This window comes from Callorhinchus milii, unplaced genomic scaffold (assembly GCF_018977255.1).
Source record: "Callorhinchus milii isolate IMCB2004 unplaced genomic scaffold, IMCB_Cmil_1.0 Scaffold5, whole genome shotgun sequence".
Classification (NCBI taxonomy): domain Eukaryota; kingdom Metazoa; phylum Chordata; class Chondrichthyes; order Chimaeriformes; family Callorhinchidae; genus Callorhinchus; species Callorhinchus milii.
Window position 1 is genome coordinate 21207952 of NW_024704746.1, and position 18742 is coordinate 21226693.

General features: G+C 41.8%; 1 protein-coding gene across 2 annotated transcripts; it reads right to left on the reverse strand.

Moving 5' to 3' along the window:
* Positions 1-2868: 2868 nt before the first annotated feature.
* Positions 2869-18147, reverse strand: LOC103182725 (vitamin D3 hydroxylase-associated protein). Of its 2 annotated transcripts, XM_007899821.2 has the most exons (15): positions 17794-18147; positions 15555-15668; positions 15171-15314; positions 14331-14464; positions 13670-13876; positions 13116-13156; positions 12683-12807; positions 11786-11911; positions 10782-10879; positions 8757-8856; positions 8131-8174; positions 7186-7225; positions 6714-6822; positions 5735-5880; positions 2869-3164 (listed from the first exon to the last, which is right to left on the reverse strand). In XM_007899821.2, exons 1-15 carry the CDS (start codon positions 17995-17997, stop codon positions 3039-3041), a joined length of 1758 nt encoding a protein of 585 aa, XP_007898012.1. In that variant the 5' UTR covers positions 17998-18147; the 3' UTR covers positions 2869-3038. The 2 variants fall into 2 exon arrangements, with proteins under 2 accessions (XP_007898012.1, XP_042191860.1); XM_042335926.1 differs by lacking the exons at positions 2869-3164; positions 6714-6822 and having other exon boundaries at positions 5798-5880.
* Positions 18148-18742: the final 595 nt, after the last annotated feature.

An 18742-nucleotide genomic window follows, 5' to 3' on the forward strand; every position in this document is an offset into this window, starting at 1 on the left:
GAAAAGCGCTTTATAAATGTAATGCTGTTGTTGTTGTAGGGTTTTACATTGGCTGAAAGTCCTGCAAAGCCTTGTTAGATGCCAATGTGACACTGTAACACTGTGCCGAGTGTGATTCTTTGCTTAGACTATTATCTTTGTTAAGACACTGGAGAAAATTATTCTGAAATCTCTATCAAACCAGTGATTTATGCAGCAATGTTTGCAACTGAAATACTGATGGAAGAGGGAAATATTTCCTGAAGGTAGTTTTGAAATAGCATTGCTGTGAGGTAAAACAAGCTTTGGAAATATTACAGTGTCAGTACCTCGAATTTCCTGCCCGTGGCAATGCTGAACTGGTAGAAGTCACTTGTTGAGGATAATGCCACCATCAGAAGAGTAACAGTATTGCTACCTTTTAATGGTGCCAATAATGTGAAATGCTACAGCACAAACTTGTCATTTATACTATATTTCAATACAAGCAGAAATAAACACAACTATAACAACTCGGGTAACTGCAAAAAGATATTGTCTCCTAGTCAGCTGGGCCTGAAAGCCTCAGAACTTTTAAGTCCCGGATCACAGGAGATCGAAAGCACGGTCGAAGAGGAGGATCTTGAGGTGGGTCTTGAAGCTGGCGAGGGAGGGGGCGAGATGGAGGGACTTCGGGATGGAGATCCAGAAGGTGGGTGCAGAGTGACGGAAGGTCCGCCCGCCGATAGTGGGGCGAGCAAGGCGGGGGACGTGAAGCAGGCTATTAAAACGCGCTGTTCCTGCCAAGTGAAAGGACTGGGCAGAATAAAACCTCGGCTTCTCATCTGGGTGGAAGAGCACACTGTACTGAAAATTAGCACAGACACAGTGAAGCGTTTGCACACTATCTTATCGGGCAGATCAATGGAAAGATGAGATCGAGTGGGCTGAAGGGCCCCACTTCATCCAAACCAATCTTGTGATGCGGTGTAATGGATTCTACACTGTTTACGGCTGGTTGTGGGACCTCGCTGCGCACAAATTAGCTGTTGCGTGTACTTGCAAATATGGTGTATGTTTCATTACCCTTCTCACACAAGTGTCTGTTATAGTTCATATGACAAAAATGCTGTGTCAAGCACCTGAGACTCAATCCAGTCCAGATGTACCTTACACTTTAACAACATGCGGAGTCCTGTCGCTCAGTGGTTAGAGCACTCGCTTGGCAAGTGAGAGACCTGGGTTCAATTCCAGGCAGGTCAGAGAGAAACCTTGGGCAAGTTTCCTTACTCCACACAGAGCCTGATAATAATCCCTCCAAAACAAAACAATAATAAATTGGTCATTTTCAATCCATGACTGTTTGTGGGACATTGCTGTGCGCAATTGGCTGCCGCGTTTCGCCCACAAATATACAGTCAATTCACTTTACAGCATATTCTGTGAAGCGCTTTGAGATGTCGAGAAGACGTGAAAAGCGCTATATCAAATGCGAGGATTATTATTATTATTATTATTATAACTAACTAAAATCTAAAGGTGGTTTCAACCCGGGCCCCAGCAACATAAGGCAAAGTGGGAAGCAAATGGGGAAATACTCCATTCTCCCCATTATCCCTTGCAAGTGAAAATAAGTACGAAAAATCCCGGGTTAAACAACTGGGAGAATGCTCTTAAATGTAAACACAGGAAAATTTAGGAGAATATTTATATACAGTATCTCTCTGCAGTTAGCCCAGCTTAGTGAAAACCAAACAGTTTCACACGTCATTAATTCCTCAGGAGGTCCAACTACATTATATTACTCTAATATGTAAGTGATCATTCACAGACATTAATATAATTATATTCACTGAGCCACAGCAGTATGTTCCAGGGCTGTTACAGATTTTATATTGTATATTTTATCAGTGTCATATTGGCTCAGTTGGTAGCAAGCTTGCTTATGGACCAGAAGGTTGTGGGTTCAAAGTTCCTACCAGAACTCATAATCCGTTACGAAATTGTGCCATGCATCTTGTTCAGCTGAACCACCTCTAGAATGTAAGTGAAATGTCAGGGATGGCACCTCCTCCTGTCTAGTGCTGCACTTTTGCAATGTCTTAACCATCTTGCATTTTTCGTATCATGCTTTTCATGATCTTGACGAAAGGTAATCGACCTGAAACGTTAACCCACATTCCTCTCTCCAGAGGTGCTGCCTGACCCGCTGAGTGTTCCCTGCAACTTATTTATGAAAGAACACATATTTTTATATACCTTATCAGGTTAAGACATCTCAAAGCACTTCAGAGGTAATTACTATAAATTGTACTGACTGGCTTGTAGGCTGCCATCATCTGGTCTGTTGGTTGAAGTTTTACATTAATTTTAAATGTTTAGTGCAGAACCTTATAAATAGGCTGTGCTTTGCTTCCTGTATTTCAACTCTTCCCTTTTTTATTAATTCCACTTTCTAGCTCTTTGCTCAAATTCCTTAATGCTTTTTTTTTTGTCATTCGTGTGCTTATCCAATTCTGTTTAGAATGATCATATTATCAAGTTGTCATTGAGAAGACATAGTGAGATCAACAGTCCTAGATCATCTATCTGCCAACAGTGAGAAGGTGTCAATAGCCAGGAGTGCTGTAGCTCAGTGGTTAGAGCACTTGCCTCACAAGCGAGAGAATTGGGTTTGATTCCTGACAGGGCGAAACCTTGGCCAAGTTTCCTTTCTCCACATGCCTGATAATAATCCCTCAAGAAAAAAAGAAATAAATAATAATTTGGTTACTCAATCCACGACTGTTTGTGGGACACTGCTGTGCGCAATTGGCTGCCACGTTTCGTCCACAAATATACAGTCAATTCGCTTTGCAGTATATTCTGTGAAGTGCTTGGAAGAGTCGCGAAGACGTGAAAAGCGCTATATCAAATCCAAGGATTTCATTATTATTATTAATTCAGCGTCTATGTGCTAATTCAACTCATTTATATTGTGATGGTCATTATTTATCATAAGGCTTCCTCTTGAAGAAACCAAACACCTTGATGATTAGTGGACATCAGGGTTAAAATCATCCCTCTGTTCGCAGGTGCAACTAAATTCCTTTCTTCGCACAGACAAGTCTTTCCACCTCCCTCATGAAGTAGAGGCAGAGTTCATCCTGCCAGGGTAAGGCCACACACTGCACGGCTAAAGGAAGGCCAACCCCTCCCATCACAGCCTTAAACAGAGAAACAAACAAGAATATATTATTAGGAATAATTATTAGGAATAAGCCATACAGCCTATTGAGCCTGTTCCGCCATCGTGGCTGATCTGTAACTCAACTCCAATTACCCACCTTTGCCCCATATCCCTTGATACCCTGACCTAGCCAAAAATTAGGATACGAGAAGCCTATTTTGGAATTAAAATTCAACTCACATTTACACGTTTGTTTCATATGAGCCAATTTATATGACACCAGATTTTCCCAACTTGCACCTACAACCTTCAAGCGCTCTGGGACGCTACCTTGTGTGAGCGGTTCTACATAAATGCAAGTTGTTGTTGCTCTAGTTTTGAAACAAAAGTTCCAATCCTGGTGACTGGATCCCAGGCTTGTACCCATGACATTCCTGAGGTGTCCTGTAGCTCAGTGGTTCCAGCACTCGCCTCACAAGCGAGAGACCTACGTTCGATTCCTGGCAAGGCAAAACCTTGGGCAAGTTTCTTTACACACCTGATAATAATCCCTCAAGAAAAAAAAATCAATAATAATTTGGTCAATCAATTCATTCAGCGGGACTGCACACTTAACGGCTGAAAAAAAACAGAGAAAGAGACAGAGAGTGTCAAAATTATTTGACACTAAACAAATATTTGCTTCTGTCTTCATGTTAGAAGATACTAAAAACTTACCAAAAATAGTGGGGAACCAAGAGATTAATGTTAGTGAGGAACTTAAAGGAATTAATATCAGTAAAGTAATAGTACTAGAGAAATTGATGGAACTAAAAACTGATAATTCCCCTGCACCTGATGGCCTGCATCCTAGGGTCTTAAAAGAGGTGGCTGCAGAGGTAGTGGATGCATTGGTTTGATCTTCCAAAATTCCCTGGATTCTGGAACGGTTCCCGTTGGAAGGTCGCAAACGTAACGCTGCTATTTAAGAAGGTTGGGAGAGAAAAAATGGGGAACTATAGAGCAATTAGTCTGACATCGGTGGTGGGGAAATTCTAGAGTCTACAATTAAGGACTTTGTAGTGGGGTACTTAGAAAGTCATAATATGATTAGGCAGAGTCAACACGGTTTTATGAAAGGGAAATCATGTTTAACAAATCTTTTAGAGTTTTTTGAAGATGTAACGAGCAGGTTAGATAGGGGTAACCAGTGGATATAGTGTATTTGGATTTTCAGAAGGCATTCGACAAGGTGCCACATGAAAGGTTGTTGCATAAAATTAGGGCTCATGGAATTAAGGCTAATATATTAGCACGGATTGAAGAGTGGTTAACAAGGCAGAAACAGAGAGTAGGGATAAGCGGGTCCTTCTCAGATTGGCAGGATGTGACTAGTGAAGTGCCACAAGGATCAGTGCTTGGGCTTCAACTGTTTACAGTCTAGATGAGGAAATAGAGCTTAATGTATCTAAAGTCGCGAACGATACAAAGCTCGGTGGGAAAGTAAGCTGTGAGGAGGACACAAAGAGGATGCAAAGGGATATAGACAGGTTAAGTGAGTGGGCAACAAGGTGGCAAATGGAGTATGATGTGGGGGGCAGTGTGAAGTTATTCACCTCGGTGGAAAAAATAGAAAAGCAGATTATTTTCTAGAGGGGAAGGGACTAGTGTTCAGAGTGATTTAGGTGTCCTTGTACACCAGTCACAAAATGTTAGTATGCGGGTACAGCAACTAATTAGAAAGGCTAATAGCATGTCAGCATTTATTGCAAAGGGGTTAGAATACAAGAGTAGGGAAGTCTTGCTGCAATTCTATAGGGTCTTGGTGAGACCGCACCTAGAAAATTGTGTGCAGTTTTCGTCTCCTTATCTAAGAAAGGGTATACTCGCTTGGGGAGGGTTGCAACTTAGGTTCACTCGGTTGGTTCCTGGGATGAGGGGCTGACCCATGAGGAGAGGTTGAGTAGACTAGGCCTATATTCTCTAGAATATAGAAGAATTAGAGGTGATTTTATAGAAACCTATAAGATTCTTAAGGGTCTTGATAGGGTAGATATTGTGAGACTGTTTCCCCTGGTTGGAGAATCTAAAACTAGGGGTCATAGTCTCAGGAGTAAAGGTCAGCCTTTTAGAACTGAGTTGAGAAAACATTTCTTCATTCGGAGAGTATGAATTTGTGGAATTCTCTACCCCAGAAGGCTGTGGATGCTCAGTCATTGAACATATTCAAGACTGAGATCAATAGATTTTTAAAAACTAAAGGGATTAAGGGATATGGGGATACGGTGGGTAAATGGAATTAGGTTAGAAGATCAGCCACAATCTTATTAAATGACGGGGCAGGCTTGAGGGGCTGAATGGCCTACTCCTGCTCCTATTTCTTATGTTCTTATGTTCTTACTGCTGTGCGCAATTGGTTGCCGCGTTTCGCTCACATACAGTCAATTCACTTTACAGTATATTCTGTGAAGCGTTTTGAGACGTCTCGAAGATGTGAAAAAAACGCTATATCAAATGCAAGGATTATGACTTATTATTATTATTATTATTCCAGTTCAGTACGTAGACACTCATTACCTTGTGCCACTATTAAGGGTGCTGACTTATCATTCTGACTCACTCACTGACCTTTTTGAAGGTTCTGTCCCAGAAATCGTTGTTGTAACCAGTGTAGTGCTTCAGCTCTTCTTCATCCTGCTCTGATACCTTGCTGACCGGCACTATACCAGCTGGATAATTTAATAAGTTGAAAATGCTCATGCCGCTAGCTGCAGCTGTTTTAAAAAAACACACACAATATTTATCATCATAGAAAAGTTGATGGTGAAAATTGAAGTGTGTTCCTAAACATATTGAGTTCCTTATTTAGTGTGCTAAATATACACAAGCAATTATATTCCCTTTATAATATAGTGTAAAGAATACATAAGGTATTTCCTCTATCATGTAACACTTTTTCACCACATGTATAATCCACATAGCCAATGTACAATATACATGAAGCACTGTATATTCTGTAAAAAATATGAATAAAGTATGGATTACTCCTTCCATATTCTTCAGCGAGGGCTGAATTCAGATTCTGTTCCAATCATGCAATTATTTATCTCTGAATGATCCTCCTACCTGTAGGAGACTTTTGTATCAACATTTTCATTGAACACTAATAATAGGAAAGCACGTAACAAATAGAACAGGGAGAAGCCATCAGGGAGAAAGAAGGAATAATTAATGATGTTCTCTAAAAGAGATATGTTTTTGGAGGGTCTGGGATGTCCTCCCACCAATGTGAAAGGTGCTATACAAATGTAATTTGTTGTTGTTATTGTTGTTTGTAGACAAGGAGAGAGGAAACAAGGCAAAGAGATTTTGGAAGAGTACAGATTTTGAGAAGTTTCATGCTATCACTGAGAATTGGTATAATACAAATTACATTTGAGTTACTCATCAGCACACAGAGGTAGATACATTGAGGGTCTGCAGGGCTTGCTATTTTAGAGGGGACATCACTTACCACTTAGCACCAAGTCTGGGCATTCTTGGACTGACTGGGTTGGGGAAGGTTGGTGGTGTGGGAGCTAAAGGGTTACTTGTGAATTGTACCTACCAATTAGTTTTCCAGCATATCCAAATTTAAAGGCAGGGCCTAGTGACGGACAGAGCAGAACATCGAGGTCCTGCTTTTTCCATTGGTTCATGTACTCGTCACTGTAAACCTGACCAAAATACAAGAATTCAGTGTCATTAATAATGACCTGTCACCGGGAGCAGGGATTCTTCACACTTAGCTCCTGTTAACACTGCAAGCCCAAAGCCCTAACAGGTAAGGTGGTCTTAGCTGACAAGCAGCCGGAAGTTAAACTCCAGCAGCACCCCAGAACATAATGTGGGATCCCCCCAAGCCTTGGCTCTTCCAAACTGTGCATAATAGTCTCTAGATTTGGGTAAGCAGGACGAGTGTGTGCATTCCAGGGAGAAAGTGTGCATTCAATTCCAGACACTATAAATTCTTGTCTCTTTCTTGATTTCACAAATTCCTTAGATTCCTGGCCACAATACATGACAATTTTTGAGCTTACCTCTGCAGCATTGTGATACTCCCAAAGTAAAGTCACCGAGCTGTGAAAATATAAAACAAAGCCACTAAAGAAGATGAGAAACAACAACTTGCATTTATATAGCGTCCTTCACGCCGGGCGGCATCTCGGGAGCATTTAAAACTACGTAATCAAAACATAAACTTTATTTTTCAAAAGCAAACAACCCTATTTAAAACATGGTATTCTGAACTAGCTTAAAATCACAATAACATTCAGCCATTGTCAAATAACAAGCTGATTGCTAAGTCAACTTTTTATTATGTCCTTATAATAGAATCTCTCATTATAAAGAGGCAACAAAGAGAAGCCTATAATAATAATAATAAGCATAAAATAGATTCTATTGTGGACTAACAGCCTTTGTAACTGTTCACCAACAAGAGGGATATCAACGCTTCTTCCTGCGATACATTTTGCACCCGATGATATCAATGTGGCCATTTTACAACTCTGTATTTAATGTTCCATGTGATTTTGTTTTTAAAAATTCTTAAATAATCAGTGTTCAAGTTTTATTTAAGTTCTTAAATAATATACTTCAGCTCAAGAAACACTCCTAATATTGTTTCACTGCGTTGTCAAGAGTGCATATCCTGTGTGATCTTACTCTCACTGAACTGTCAAGGTAAGGACAGTAGTGGTGAAATAACTGATCCTCTGGTTGACATCAGCCATTTCAATACAGACTAGTTTTAAATTAGGTCTTCATGTTCAACTACAGACTCACGGAGTCATCCACGATAGTGCGAGGGGAGGGCAAGGGATGCTAAGCTGTCTCATCAAACTGATTTTTTTTCTCTTAAAGAATCCGTTCTCATGTATGGTCTTTGCAAAATATTCTGTGTTTACGTCTAAGACAAAAACAGCTAGTTTCTGCATCTACCACAGAAATCTGGTTCTCCTTTTATTCAATTCACGACTAACCTTACTCCACTTGTCGCCTTCAAAAAATCAGCAATTCGAGGACTCTACAAAAATAAATAGAAAGACATCATCGGAACTATCATTGTTGTCACAGCTGAGCAGTACCACCAGGTGGGCTGATGGCAATCTCATCTAAACACACTGGGTAATAAAGCCAATAGGCCTACAGTTCCTCTCGTACTGAGCAGGATTACTATTGCATCGAGACATCATCAGGAGGGTAAACCTAATCTGTCTCACAGTGGATTTATCCCGGCTCACGTTCCAAACCCAGTGACCTCCTGCTCCGTCTCATGTGTTCAGGTGACAGACTAAGAGCCATGATAATAATAATCCTTGCATTTGATATAGTGCCTTATCATGTCTTCAAGATGTTTGAAAGCGCTTCACAAAATCTACTGTAAACTGAATTGACTGTATATTTTGTGGGCGAAACCCAGCAGCCAATTGCCCACAGCAGTGTCCCACAAACAGTCGTGGATTGAGCGACCAAATTATTATTTTTATTTATATATTCATTTATTTTGAAGGGATTATTACCTCCAGAAAAGCCATCCACCTTTCAACTAACAACCCGGTTCCTACGTACTGCTAGATGACATGAGAGGTAAAGCAGTGTCACTTACGAATGGTTTCAATAGAAATGACAAGATCTTCTTTATTATTGTCGGTATCTTGCACATAAAAAACTGTTGCTTCATATTAGGATCAATGATGTCTCCATCCCTAAAAAAACCAAATAAAGCCAAATGATTTAAAGAGAATTTGTTCCTTTTCTTGCACGTTTACATAAATAAGACCACGATCTGGATAACCAAGGTGAATAAGCATAATTTGAAATGGAAAAAGCTTTTCTGACGGCTTATATAAGTACAAAAAATGTTTTCATATTCCTCTAATAACCCCCTTGATTACCTATCAGTGTATTTAATTATAATAATAATCCTTGCAATTGATATAAAGCCTTATCACATTGTTGAGACGTCTCAAAGCGCTTCACATAATATACTGTGAAGTGAATTGACAGTGGGCAAAATGCGGCAGCAAATTAGGCACAGCAGTGTCCCTCGAATCACCCCATCTCCAACCTCCCTTTCCTCTCCAAGGTCCTGGAACAAGTTGTTGCTTCTCAGCTTCGCTCCTTCCTCTCCCGCCACTCCCTTCACAAACCCCTCCAATCGGGCTTCAGTGCCGCCCACAGCACAGAAACCGCTCTGGTCAAAGTGACAAATGACATTCTGTCCATCTGCGACCAGGACTCCCTCTGCCTCCTTGTCCTCCTTGGCCTCTCTGCTGCCTTCGAGACCATCAACCACTCTATCCTCATCCACACCACCTCTCCTCTTACCTCAACCTTCATGGCGCTGTCCTTGTTCAGCTGGTACCTCTCACACTGCCTCCACTTCATCTCCACAAACGGCTTCTCCTCTAGCCCCCGTCCTGTCTCGTGCAGGGTTCCTCAGGGCTCTGTCCTTGGTCCCATCCTCTTCAATATCTATATGCTTCCTCTTGGTGACATCATCCGCAGACATGGGGTCAACTTCCACATGTATGTGGATGACACCCAACTCTACCTCTCTGCCTCCACCCTTGACTCCAGGACCACTGTTGGCCTGACAGAATGTCTGTCAGACATCAAGTCCAGGATGAGAGCTAACTTTCTTCAGTTGAAAGTCAACAAGACCGAGGCTCCTGACTGGCTCCCGTCAGCACCTCCTCACCTCAGGCGCTGAAAGCATCACCATCCATGGTCACACACTCCACCTTGCTAAGCCAGTCCAGAACCTTGGGGTCTTGTTTGACCCTCAACTATCTATTTTACCCCACATCTGCGCTATGACCTGCTCTGCCTTCCCCCAACTCCATTACGTCGCCCGGCTCCGACACTGTCTCACTCCGCAGGCCCCCGAAACCCTCACAAACGCCTTCATTACATCGAGGTTTGACTATGCAAACTCACTGCTTGTCGGCCTCCCCAACTCCTCCCTCCACAGGCTGCAGATCATCCAGAACTTTGCAGCCCATGTCCTCTTCCGCACCCGACTCTGTGACCTTCATGGGGGTGATAGGGTCACGGAACCTCCACTGGCTTCCCATCACACAGAGGATACAGTTCAAGATCCTGGTTCTCACCTTCAAAGCTTTCCATGGTCTTGTTCCCCCTATCTCTGCCACCTCCTAACCCCGTACCATCCTGCTCGCTCCCTCTGCCTGCTTCACATCCCCTGCCTCGCTCACCCCACTATCGGCGGACAGGCCTTCCACCACTCTGCCCCACCCTCCGGAAATCCAACCCACAGTCCTTCTGCCTCACCCCCTCCCTTGTCTCCTTCAAGACCCATCTCAAGACCCTCCTCTTCAACTGTGGTTTCGATCTCCCTGTCCCCACCCCTCCGCCCACCGCCCTTCACCCTCCCCAACCCCGACCCCCAGCTCGGGTCTGAAACTCTGTTTGTCCAGGGCCTTAGGACATCCTCCGGATGTGAAAGGTGCTATACAAATGTAAGTTTGTTGTTGTTATTGTTATTGTGTATTAAATGACCAAACTTTTTTTTAAAAAGGGGTTATTACCCCTGGAAAGCGATCCTGCTAATTGACTAACTGACTTTTTCTTTAAACATTTGGAATTCAAAGGCACTGAGCTTTCTTACATTCTTTTCAGGAGTGAAGCACCTCCATCAGCTAGGATACCCGGAATAATTATTGTGTTCATAGCAAAGTAGGTTTTGGGTGGTGTGAAGGGTATTAACTGAAAAAAAGGAAAGGGCAAAGAGTAAAGATGTGGTCACTCAATCCACGACTGATTGTGGGACACTGCTGAACCCAATTGGCTGCCGCGTTTCGCCCACAAAATACACAGTCACTCCACTTTACGGTGTATTCTGTGAAGCGCTTTGAGACGGCTCGACGATGTGATCAAGCACTGTATCAAATGTAAGGATTATTTTATTTATTATTATTATTATTATGTGGACTATGAAAACAAAGGGAAGCAGTTGTAGACAACTCTGTGCTACTGAAACAACAAATCTATTATATTCTCTCGGGCAAGGAATTTCTGGCAGGCAAGCCCACAACATTTCTTTCAGTAATATTTTTAAAACGAATGAACAATTTAAAGTGGAAAATCCAGTTATCCAATTATCTGATTTGTGAACCAATCCGTATCTTTCTAATTGTTTTGGCTGCAACTGAATCAGTTCAAAAGTGGTAGAATACATAAGTATACCAGAAGCAAACTCACTGGTTTACATCTGGGACAGCTGATTTTCAGTTTTAATAATAATAATAAACCTTGCATTTGATGCAGCGCCTTATCACGTTGTTGAGACGTCTCAAAGCGCTTCACAGAGTATACTGTAAAGTGAATTGATTGTGGATTCTGTGGGCGAAACCCGGCAGCCAATTGCGTACAGCAGTGCGCCAAACAATCATGGATTGAGTGACCGAATTATTATTTTATTTTTTTGATTGCTGTTGAGTCCACAAAAGGAAACAAATATCTACACATCTCAAATTGCACAACATCACACTGGTATTTTGCTCCATGTATGTAGCACAGATATTGGATGAGGGGGGGAATCGCATTATTCATTCACCCGACTTTCCTTTCTACCCAATCTTTACAATTCTCTTGGAAGACTGACAAACTCACCGTGTGCCCGGCTTCTTCCAGCAACTGTTTGGTTTCCCTGATGGCACGTCGCATGCTGGGATTAGGGATCCAATATCCATCGCTCTCAAAATATCCTATCCTCAGCATTTTGGTGTTGGAGTAAATCTACAAGTAAAGAGAGGACATTGACAAAGATCAAATTCAAATTTATTCAAACATTTTTACAAATCAGCTCACGTGAGCAACTGCTGCTCGTTTGGTTGGGTATATTTTCAACTGATGGCTGAGTAAGTGGATCAATATTAAACTGATTTCCCTTCATAAAGATATCACAGAAAGATCATATAATAATAAACCTTGCAATTTGATACAGCGCCTTATCACGTCTTCGAGACATCTCAAAGCGCTTCACAGAATATATACTGTAAAGTGACTGTGTGTCTTGTGGGCGAAATGCGGCAGCTAATTGTGCACAGCAGTGTCCCGCAAACAGGCGTGGATTGAGTGACAAAATTATTATTATTTCTTCTTTTGTAGAGGGAGTATTATCCCCAGGAAGCGATCGACTAACAACCGGTTTCCTACTTACTGCCAGGTAAACAGAGATGTGTGTGTGGACATATTCAAAATTACAACAGTGTGTCTTGTGTCTCCATATATTATTGTAACACTTCTCTGGTCAAATTGCCAGATATGCCATTACATATCAAGGATGTTTCATTGTGTAACACAAAACATGCTCTTTCCACCAGCATGTCCAGAAAGATACTTACAGTAACCTGCACTTTGGCAGCTCAGGAATCTCGTCTGTGAGGCTAAAGCCAGTATAATAGGCCAGTGTGTTACGCAAAAACCTGGTTAAAAATGCATCTGTTTTATCAGACACACTCTCCCATATACAACAGGGTATCAAACAGGATTTGTTGTGTAACTTACCTCATCTTTAAAGGGAATGGGTGGCACCGTGGGATCCAGACGGAACATGTCTTCACACAGCAGAGCTTTCATGCACAAAGCCAAACTGTCCACATCTCTGGCCATTGGACCAATCATCACCTCAACTAGGAAAGAGCATCATTGATCACATCACTCACATCACAGCATTCACTGTTCCATCATCCTGGAAAAAAATACTAATCAGAACTTTATCGAACAATATCGTGATACCATCTTGCACAATATAATTTATTCTTAGTTATTGAGAAGGTAAAGATCAATGTCTGACTGAGAGTAGAGGATGGCTGGGCCGGTTCCTTATCTTGTGGTGACCAGGACTGTATGGAGTAGTCAGATTGGGGTCTGGCGTCTTGGGACGTTATTGGAATTTTTAACGGAACAAACATTTTTGTGTAGGATAAAAAAAACTTACGAGTTTTCTGTCCGGCTACACTTGCCTTTATTCCTTTTTTGCTGTATGAAAAAAATACTCATTTATTATTCAATTAAAGGCATCAACCTCCTCATAAACTCTAGCAGCCTTATCAATGCATCAATGTCATTATTTAAGCTCTGGGATGAGAAATATATCACTTCACAACAACAACAGCAACAATAACAGCAACAAAACTGCATTTTTATAGCGCCTTTCACGTCGGGAATATAAAAACAGTGTTTGAAACTGTCTGCACTCTAGGCATACTTCAATAAATCATTTTTTAATGATTGCTTACTGCTTTTTCCTTTAAAGTCCAAATAAAAGTTACAAAAATGTAGCAAACAGAAAGTTTCTTTGACATAAGCAAAAACTAGAGACTAAATATTGCAGCAACAAATAATTGAGTTCAGAGCAATTTGTTTCTCAGTTAAAGATACAACGTCCAGCCCTACAGTGTACCTGGGGGTGAGAGGAAAGACCTGCTCCATATATTGGATTGCTATGCTATGTAAATTTAGGCTATTAAATAGCAAACAGAAAATTCTTACCTTAACCGATTGGCAGTGGGTTTGAAGCCACAGATACCACAAAATGAAGCTGGGAAGCGGATGCTGCCACCAATGTCAGACCCGAAGCCAAGGATGGAGCCACCGCCTGCAATCAAAGCTCCCTCTCCACCAGATGACCCGCCGGATGTCCGATTGCCGTTGTACGGGTTGGCAGTTGACCCAAATATGGGATTGCTGCACTCGTAGCTGTAACAAAGAATCAATCATTGCTTGTGAGTGACGGGAATCCTCACCCTCACCTGATTCCTAATCTCTCTGTTATTTCTTGAAGATTCTGCCCTTCACTTATGAATTCAGCATATGATAAAGTCAAGCTTTAAAATAAAACACTTTGGTTTAGCAATCACTTTAAATCAGAGGCCCCTCCTCACATGGTCTAAGCGACAGATTATGACAAAAAAAATCTTCTATCCGATGGGGGCTTGAGCAACCGTCATCTGTATTATATTATACAGCCTTAAGCCTTGGAGAGGGTTTAGATCTTCAATTAGCTGTTCTCTTTGCAGAATTAGGTTGCATAGCTAGAATACTGGCTTACCAGATGGGTTTATGATCTGTGTTTAAATCCATAATCCTATTCCTAGTCTTCAGACCAATTTCTAGTCCTCATTAAAACTTCTAGTGTTCAACAAAGTCTTACCTTAGCAGGGACTGTGGGACATTGGTTTTCACAAAAGGGATTGCTCCTTGTTTCTTCAACACTTGGACTATAATGCTGTCTTCTTCCTCAGGTTTATTTATGAATCTAGAAAGTCCACAAGTTGAGTCATGGCCCTGTGTTAAAAAATCATGCAGAAACAAAAATCATGCATTATTATTGATGCCTTTGATTTAGTTTGTCCTCATTTCCCCAAGATCCCATCCTGAGCTCCGGTGCTCAGACAGAATTGTCCAGCTCCTGGCATGAAAGGTGCTGCATAAAATTGTAAATTGTCGTATATAGTTTACTGTTACTTTGACAATGTTTTAAGATTTGGTTCCCTGTTCCGGAAAGTTTGGCCCTTGTTAAAAAAAAACTACTGAATATGAATTGAGCCCATTCTGACCTTCAGTGCTTTGAAATGAACATCAATGGTGCTCTATAAACCATTATTGTTTCGATTGCAAATATTGAGTATTTGTTTAATGTAATAAGAAGTTGAACAAATTCAGTGCACCAAGTGCAGAATCCTCATCATTTAATATTTATATTGCAGTGAAGTTAACTGAAGGTGCTCAGATATTCCTATATTTGGATTACAGTGTGGCTGCATTGGGATCAATGGGCTCCTGATCAACATTCTTACCGGACAGTACTGAAAAGCAACTAACATTTGTTTAAGAAAATAGATCGTAAAGTTGCTCCCGGCTACTGTCAATCGCATCTCTAGTCAAACCAGGAGAGAAACGGGGGAGTAACTCTCCTTGACTGTGAGAACATGCCTGACTCTGCCTTGGCCATTCGTCATCATTGCACAGCTAAACAATTAAGAACCTGTACCTTGTAAAAAAGGTTATCCTTGATACTGATTGGGATCCCGTACAGCATTCCCCTTATGCCACTTTCACCAAGTTCTTTAACTTGTGCTTGACTTTCAGAAAGATAGTCAGTGATGCAGTTCAGTTCTTTTGTGACTTCTAAAGCCTTCAAGAGAAAAAATGTAATCATAACCACAGCAGATAGAAAGGAAAATGGACAGCATGTTTGATAATTGGAACGCACAAACAAGTTAGCATTTGACTTTGTTCTTTACCTTGATCAACAACATAATTGTTTCAACACACTCACCACCCCGCTTCCCCTCACCTTAAAGAACATTTTATCATGATGAGAAAACAAAGAGTTTCTATCTGAGTCTACAGTGAGACAGAGTCGCTCTCTTACTTTCTCCATGTAAGAATACAGCACAGATGCTGGTGTTAAAGAGCCTTCCTTCAGCTGTTTACAGAGCTCCCGAAGTGTGAGATGCAGAATAGATTCATCAACTCCACTATTGCCCTAAGAGGAAAGAACAATTCCCAGTTACAACATTGCAGATACTGCCACTTTGGAGCAAGTGACGGAGTTGCAGGAACACATTAATAATAATAAATAAATAATAATATTAGTTGGGCAAAACGCAACAACCAGTTTGTGCACAGCAATGTCCCACAAACAGCCATGGAGTGGGTGACCAATTTTATGTGCGTTGTGTGTAAATCTCCACCCATGTAAATCTACATCATTCAATATTCCTGCACTTAGTGATCTGAGGATTTTTTGCCTGCCAACGCTTATTTGCCATGTACTCACACAATGTAGTTATGCTGTCAGAATGAGTTTGCAATGTTACAACTCTCAGCAAACAGTTTATGCAACATGTTCAACTTCATCTTTCCAACTCCTGTACTACATTTCCCATAGTTTGGTTAGTTTAGGTTCCATATTATCAATTTACTAATGTTCACGCTGGAAAAGAGAAGATTGAGAGTTGACATGATTGCTATCTTTAAGATTCTAAATGAGCAAAACAACATAGATCATGACAGGCTGTTTCATCTTGTGCAGACTAGTGAAATCAGAGGACACCGCCTGCGATTGAAGGGGGTAGATTCAGAACAAGTCTACGCAAACACTATGTCAGTGAGCGAATAGTGAACCTGTGGATCAGGCGGTTGAAGCAGGAAGTATTGATTCTTTCAAACACAGATTAGATAGTTTTCTTTTAGGAAATAACATTATGGGATATAGTACATAGGGAGTTTGGGACATATGTGCATGTGACCACCAGGAAGATGGAAGGCGACTAGATGGACCTTGGTCTTTTTTTGTCTAACATTTCTTATGTTCTTTCTGAACATTCACCTTCAAAGCCCTCCATGGTCTTGCTCCCCCTACCTCCTAACCCCTACCATCCTGCTCGCTCTCTCTCCGCTCAGTAGACTCCAACCTGTTTCACCTCCCCTGCCTCGCTCTCCCCACTATTGGCAGGTGGGCCTTCTGCCACTCTGCCCCACTTCTGGAACTCCATCCCGCAGTCCCTCCACCTCGCCCCCTCCTTGCCTCCTTCAAGACCCATCTCAAGATCCTACTCTTCGACCATGCTTTCAGTCTCCCTCCTTGCCCCCCTGCCCTCAACCGTCCCCAATCCCGACCCCCAATTCGGGTCAGAAACTCTATCTGTCCATCGCCTTGGAACATCCGTCGTGAAAAGAGCTATACAAATGTAATTTTATTGTTGTTCTTATGTTAATGCTTCACCAACTTCTCACTACCAAAAGCTGGAAACAAGCCTCCCATTAGTCATTTCAACCAGGACAAAGTAATGAAAGAGCCTCAATAATAATAATAATCCTTGCATTTGATATATTGTTAAGTGAATTGACTGTATATTTGTGAGCGAAATGGAATAGCCAATTGTGCACAGCAGTGTCCCACAAACAGTCGTAAATTGAAGCGACCAATTTATTATTGTTTTTTGTTTTTTCTTCTTTGAGGGATCAGGCATGTGGAGTAAGGAAATTTGCCCAAGGTGTTGCCCTGCTGGGAATCGAATCCAGTTCTCTCAATTGTGAGGCAAGTGCTTTTTGACTGTTTGGCAGTCAATAATAATCCCTCCAAAAAAAAATACAATAATAAATTGGTCATTTTCAATCTACGACTTGGCGATCCCAGAGTGCGTTTAGGATACTGCTGGAATCTAACCAGCTAAACCTGCACAGCTTATCACTGAAAGCATTTGCTGAGCCATTAGGGTCTGGGTTTGCGGGGTTAGAAACACTTAGATTTAAAACATCTGACTTAAGCGTAAAATATTTGATTCCCACCTGGATTCAGGCTTCAACCAGAAGTGGACTGAATCCTGCAAAACACTGAACTGCGCAATCCACCCACTGACATGAAGTGGTAAGTTTCATGTCTGAACCAATGACGCAGCAGAACAATAACAACGGCGTTTCCCTTATTATTATTATTATATTATTGTTATGTTAATTCTGAATCTATTTCGATGTGGAAAAAAAAAGCTAAAAGCTGCAGAGAGAGAGCGAGCCAGAGAGCAACCTGTCTGTGTGTGTGTGTGTGTGTGTGTGTGTGTGCTGCGGGGGGTGAAGGACCTGAGCAGAAATTGGGACACGGTTCTCACCATCACTTTGTGCTGCTCTACAGCTCTCCTCATCTCCTCCAGGCCCTTGATCCTCTTGGTTCTTGCCTCCGGTATCACCCGCTTGTACCTGGTGCTCTTCATAAAGCTCGTCAGGGCCATGGTCAGCGAGACGCAGCACACCAGCACCAGGACTGGGACTGCTTTCAGGTCAACCCAAACGGTCTGAAGCCAGAGCATCGTCATCGGGTCAAGAGCTCAGTTTACGTCCTCACTAACCGGACAGTCAGTCACTCGGTGGCCAAACAGCTCCAGCGAGCACTGCAGCCAGTGATTAACTGTGGCGATAGCGAGCACTGGGATTTCCGCAGCGTCAGCGAGCTCCAAAACCTGGCATGGATTCATCATGAAGCTCATTGATTAACTTGTCCAGGAAGTTTTGCCCACTTTTGTTTTGGTAACCACAATTTGAAATGTAGTTTTTTAAAAAAAATCTACTTTAGTTACACACCCCTCGCCCGCCCCAACCCCAGCTCTAGCCCCAAACTGGGTACATGGGGTACAGTTATTGCCCAATTAATGTACTTGTTCTTAAATGAACTCAAACCAGACTGAGTTTCGCCTCTGTATGCCACCTTACACGCAGAAATTTACCCCGTCTTGAATGATATGCCCATTCTCTGCATACTGCTTGCTTAATTCTGGAAAGTATTCGCAAAGTTTGGGGGGGAAAAAAAAGGCAAGGCTTGAGGACCGCAAGAGGGTGTCTTGTGATAATGTTGATCCGGAACAGATCACGTGATGATTGATGTGCCAAGTCAAATTTCTGCGGCGGCAGATTATCTGTCTGAATCGAATTCTCTTGGCTACTTTTCACTCATGCATTTATTGCATCACTTAGTTAAGTCAGAGCTAGCTGGTAATGCAATAACATACAATCAGTGTTTGTAAAGACAGGCTTGGTAGTTTATACAGTCTAACAAGGGAAATC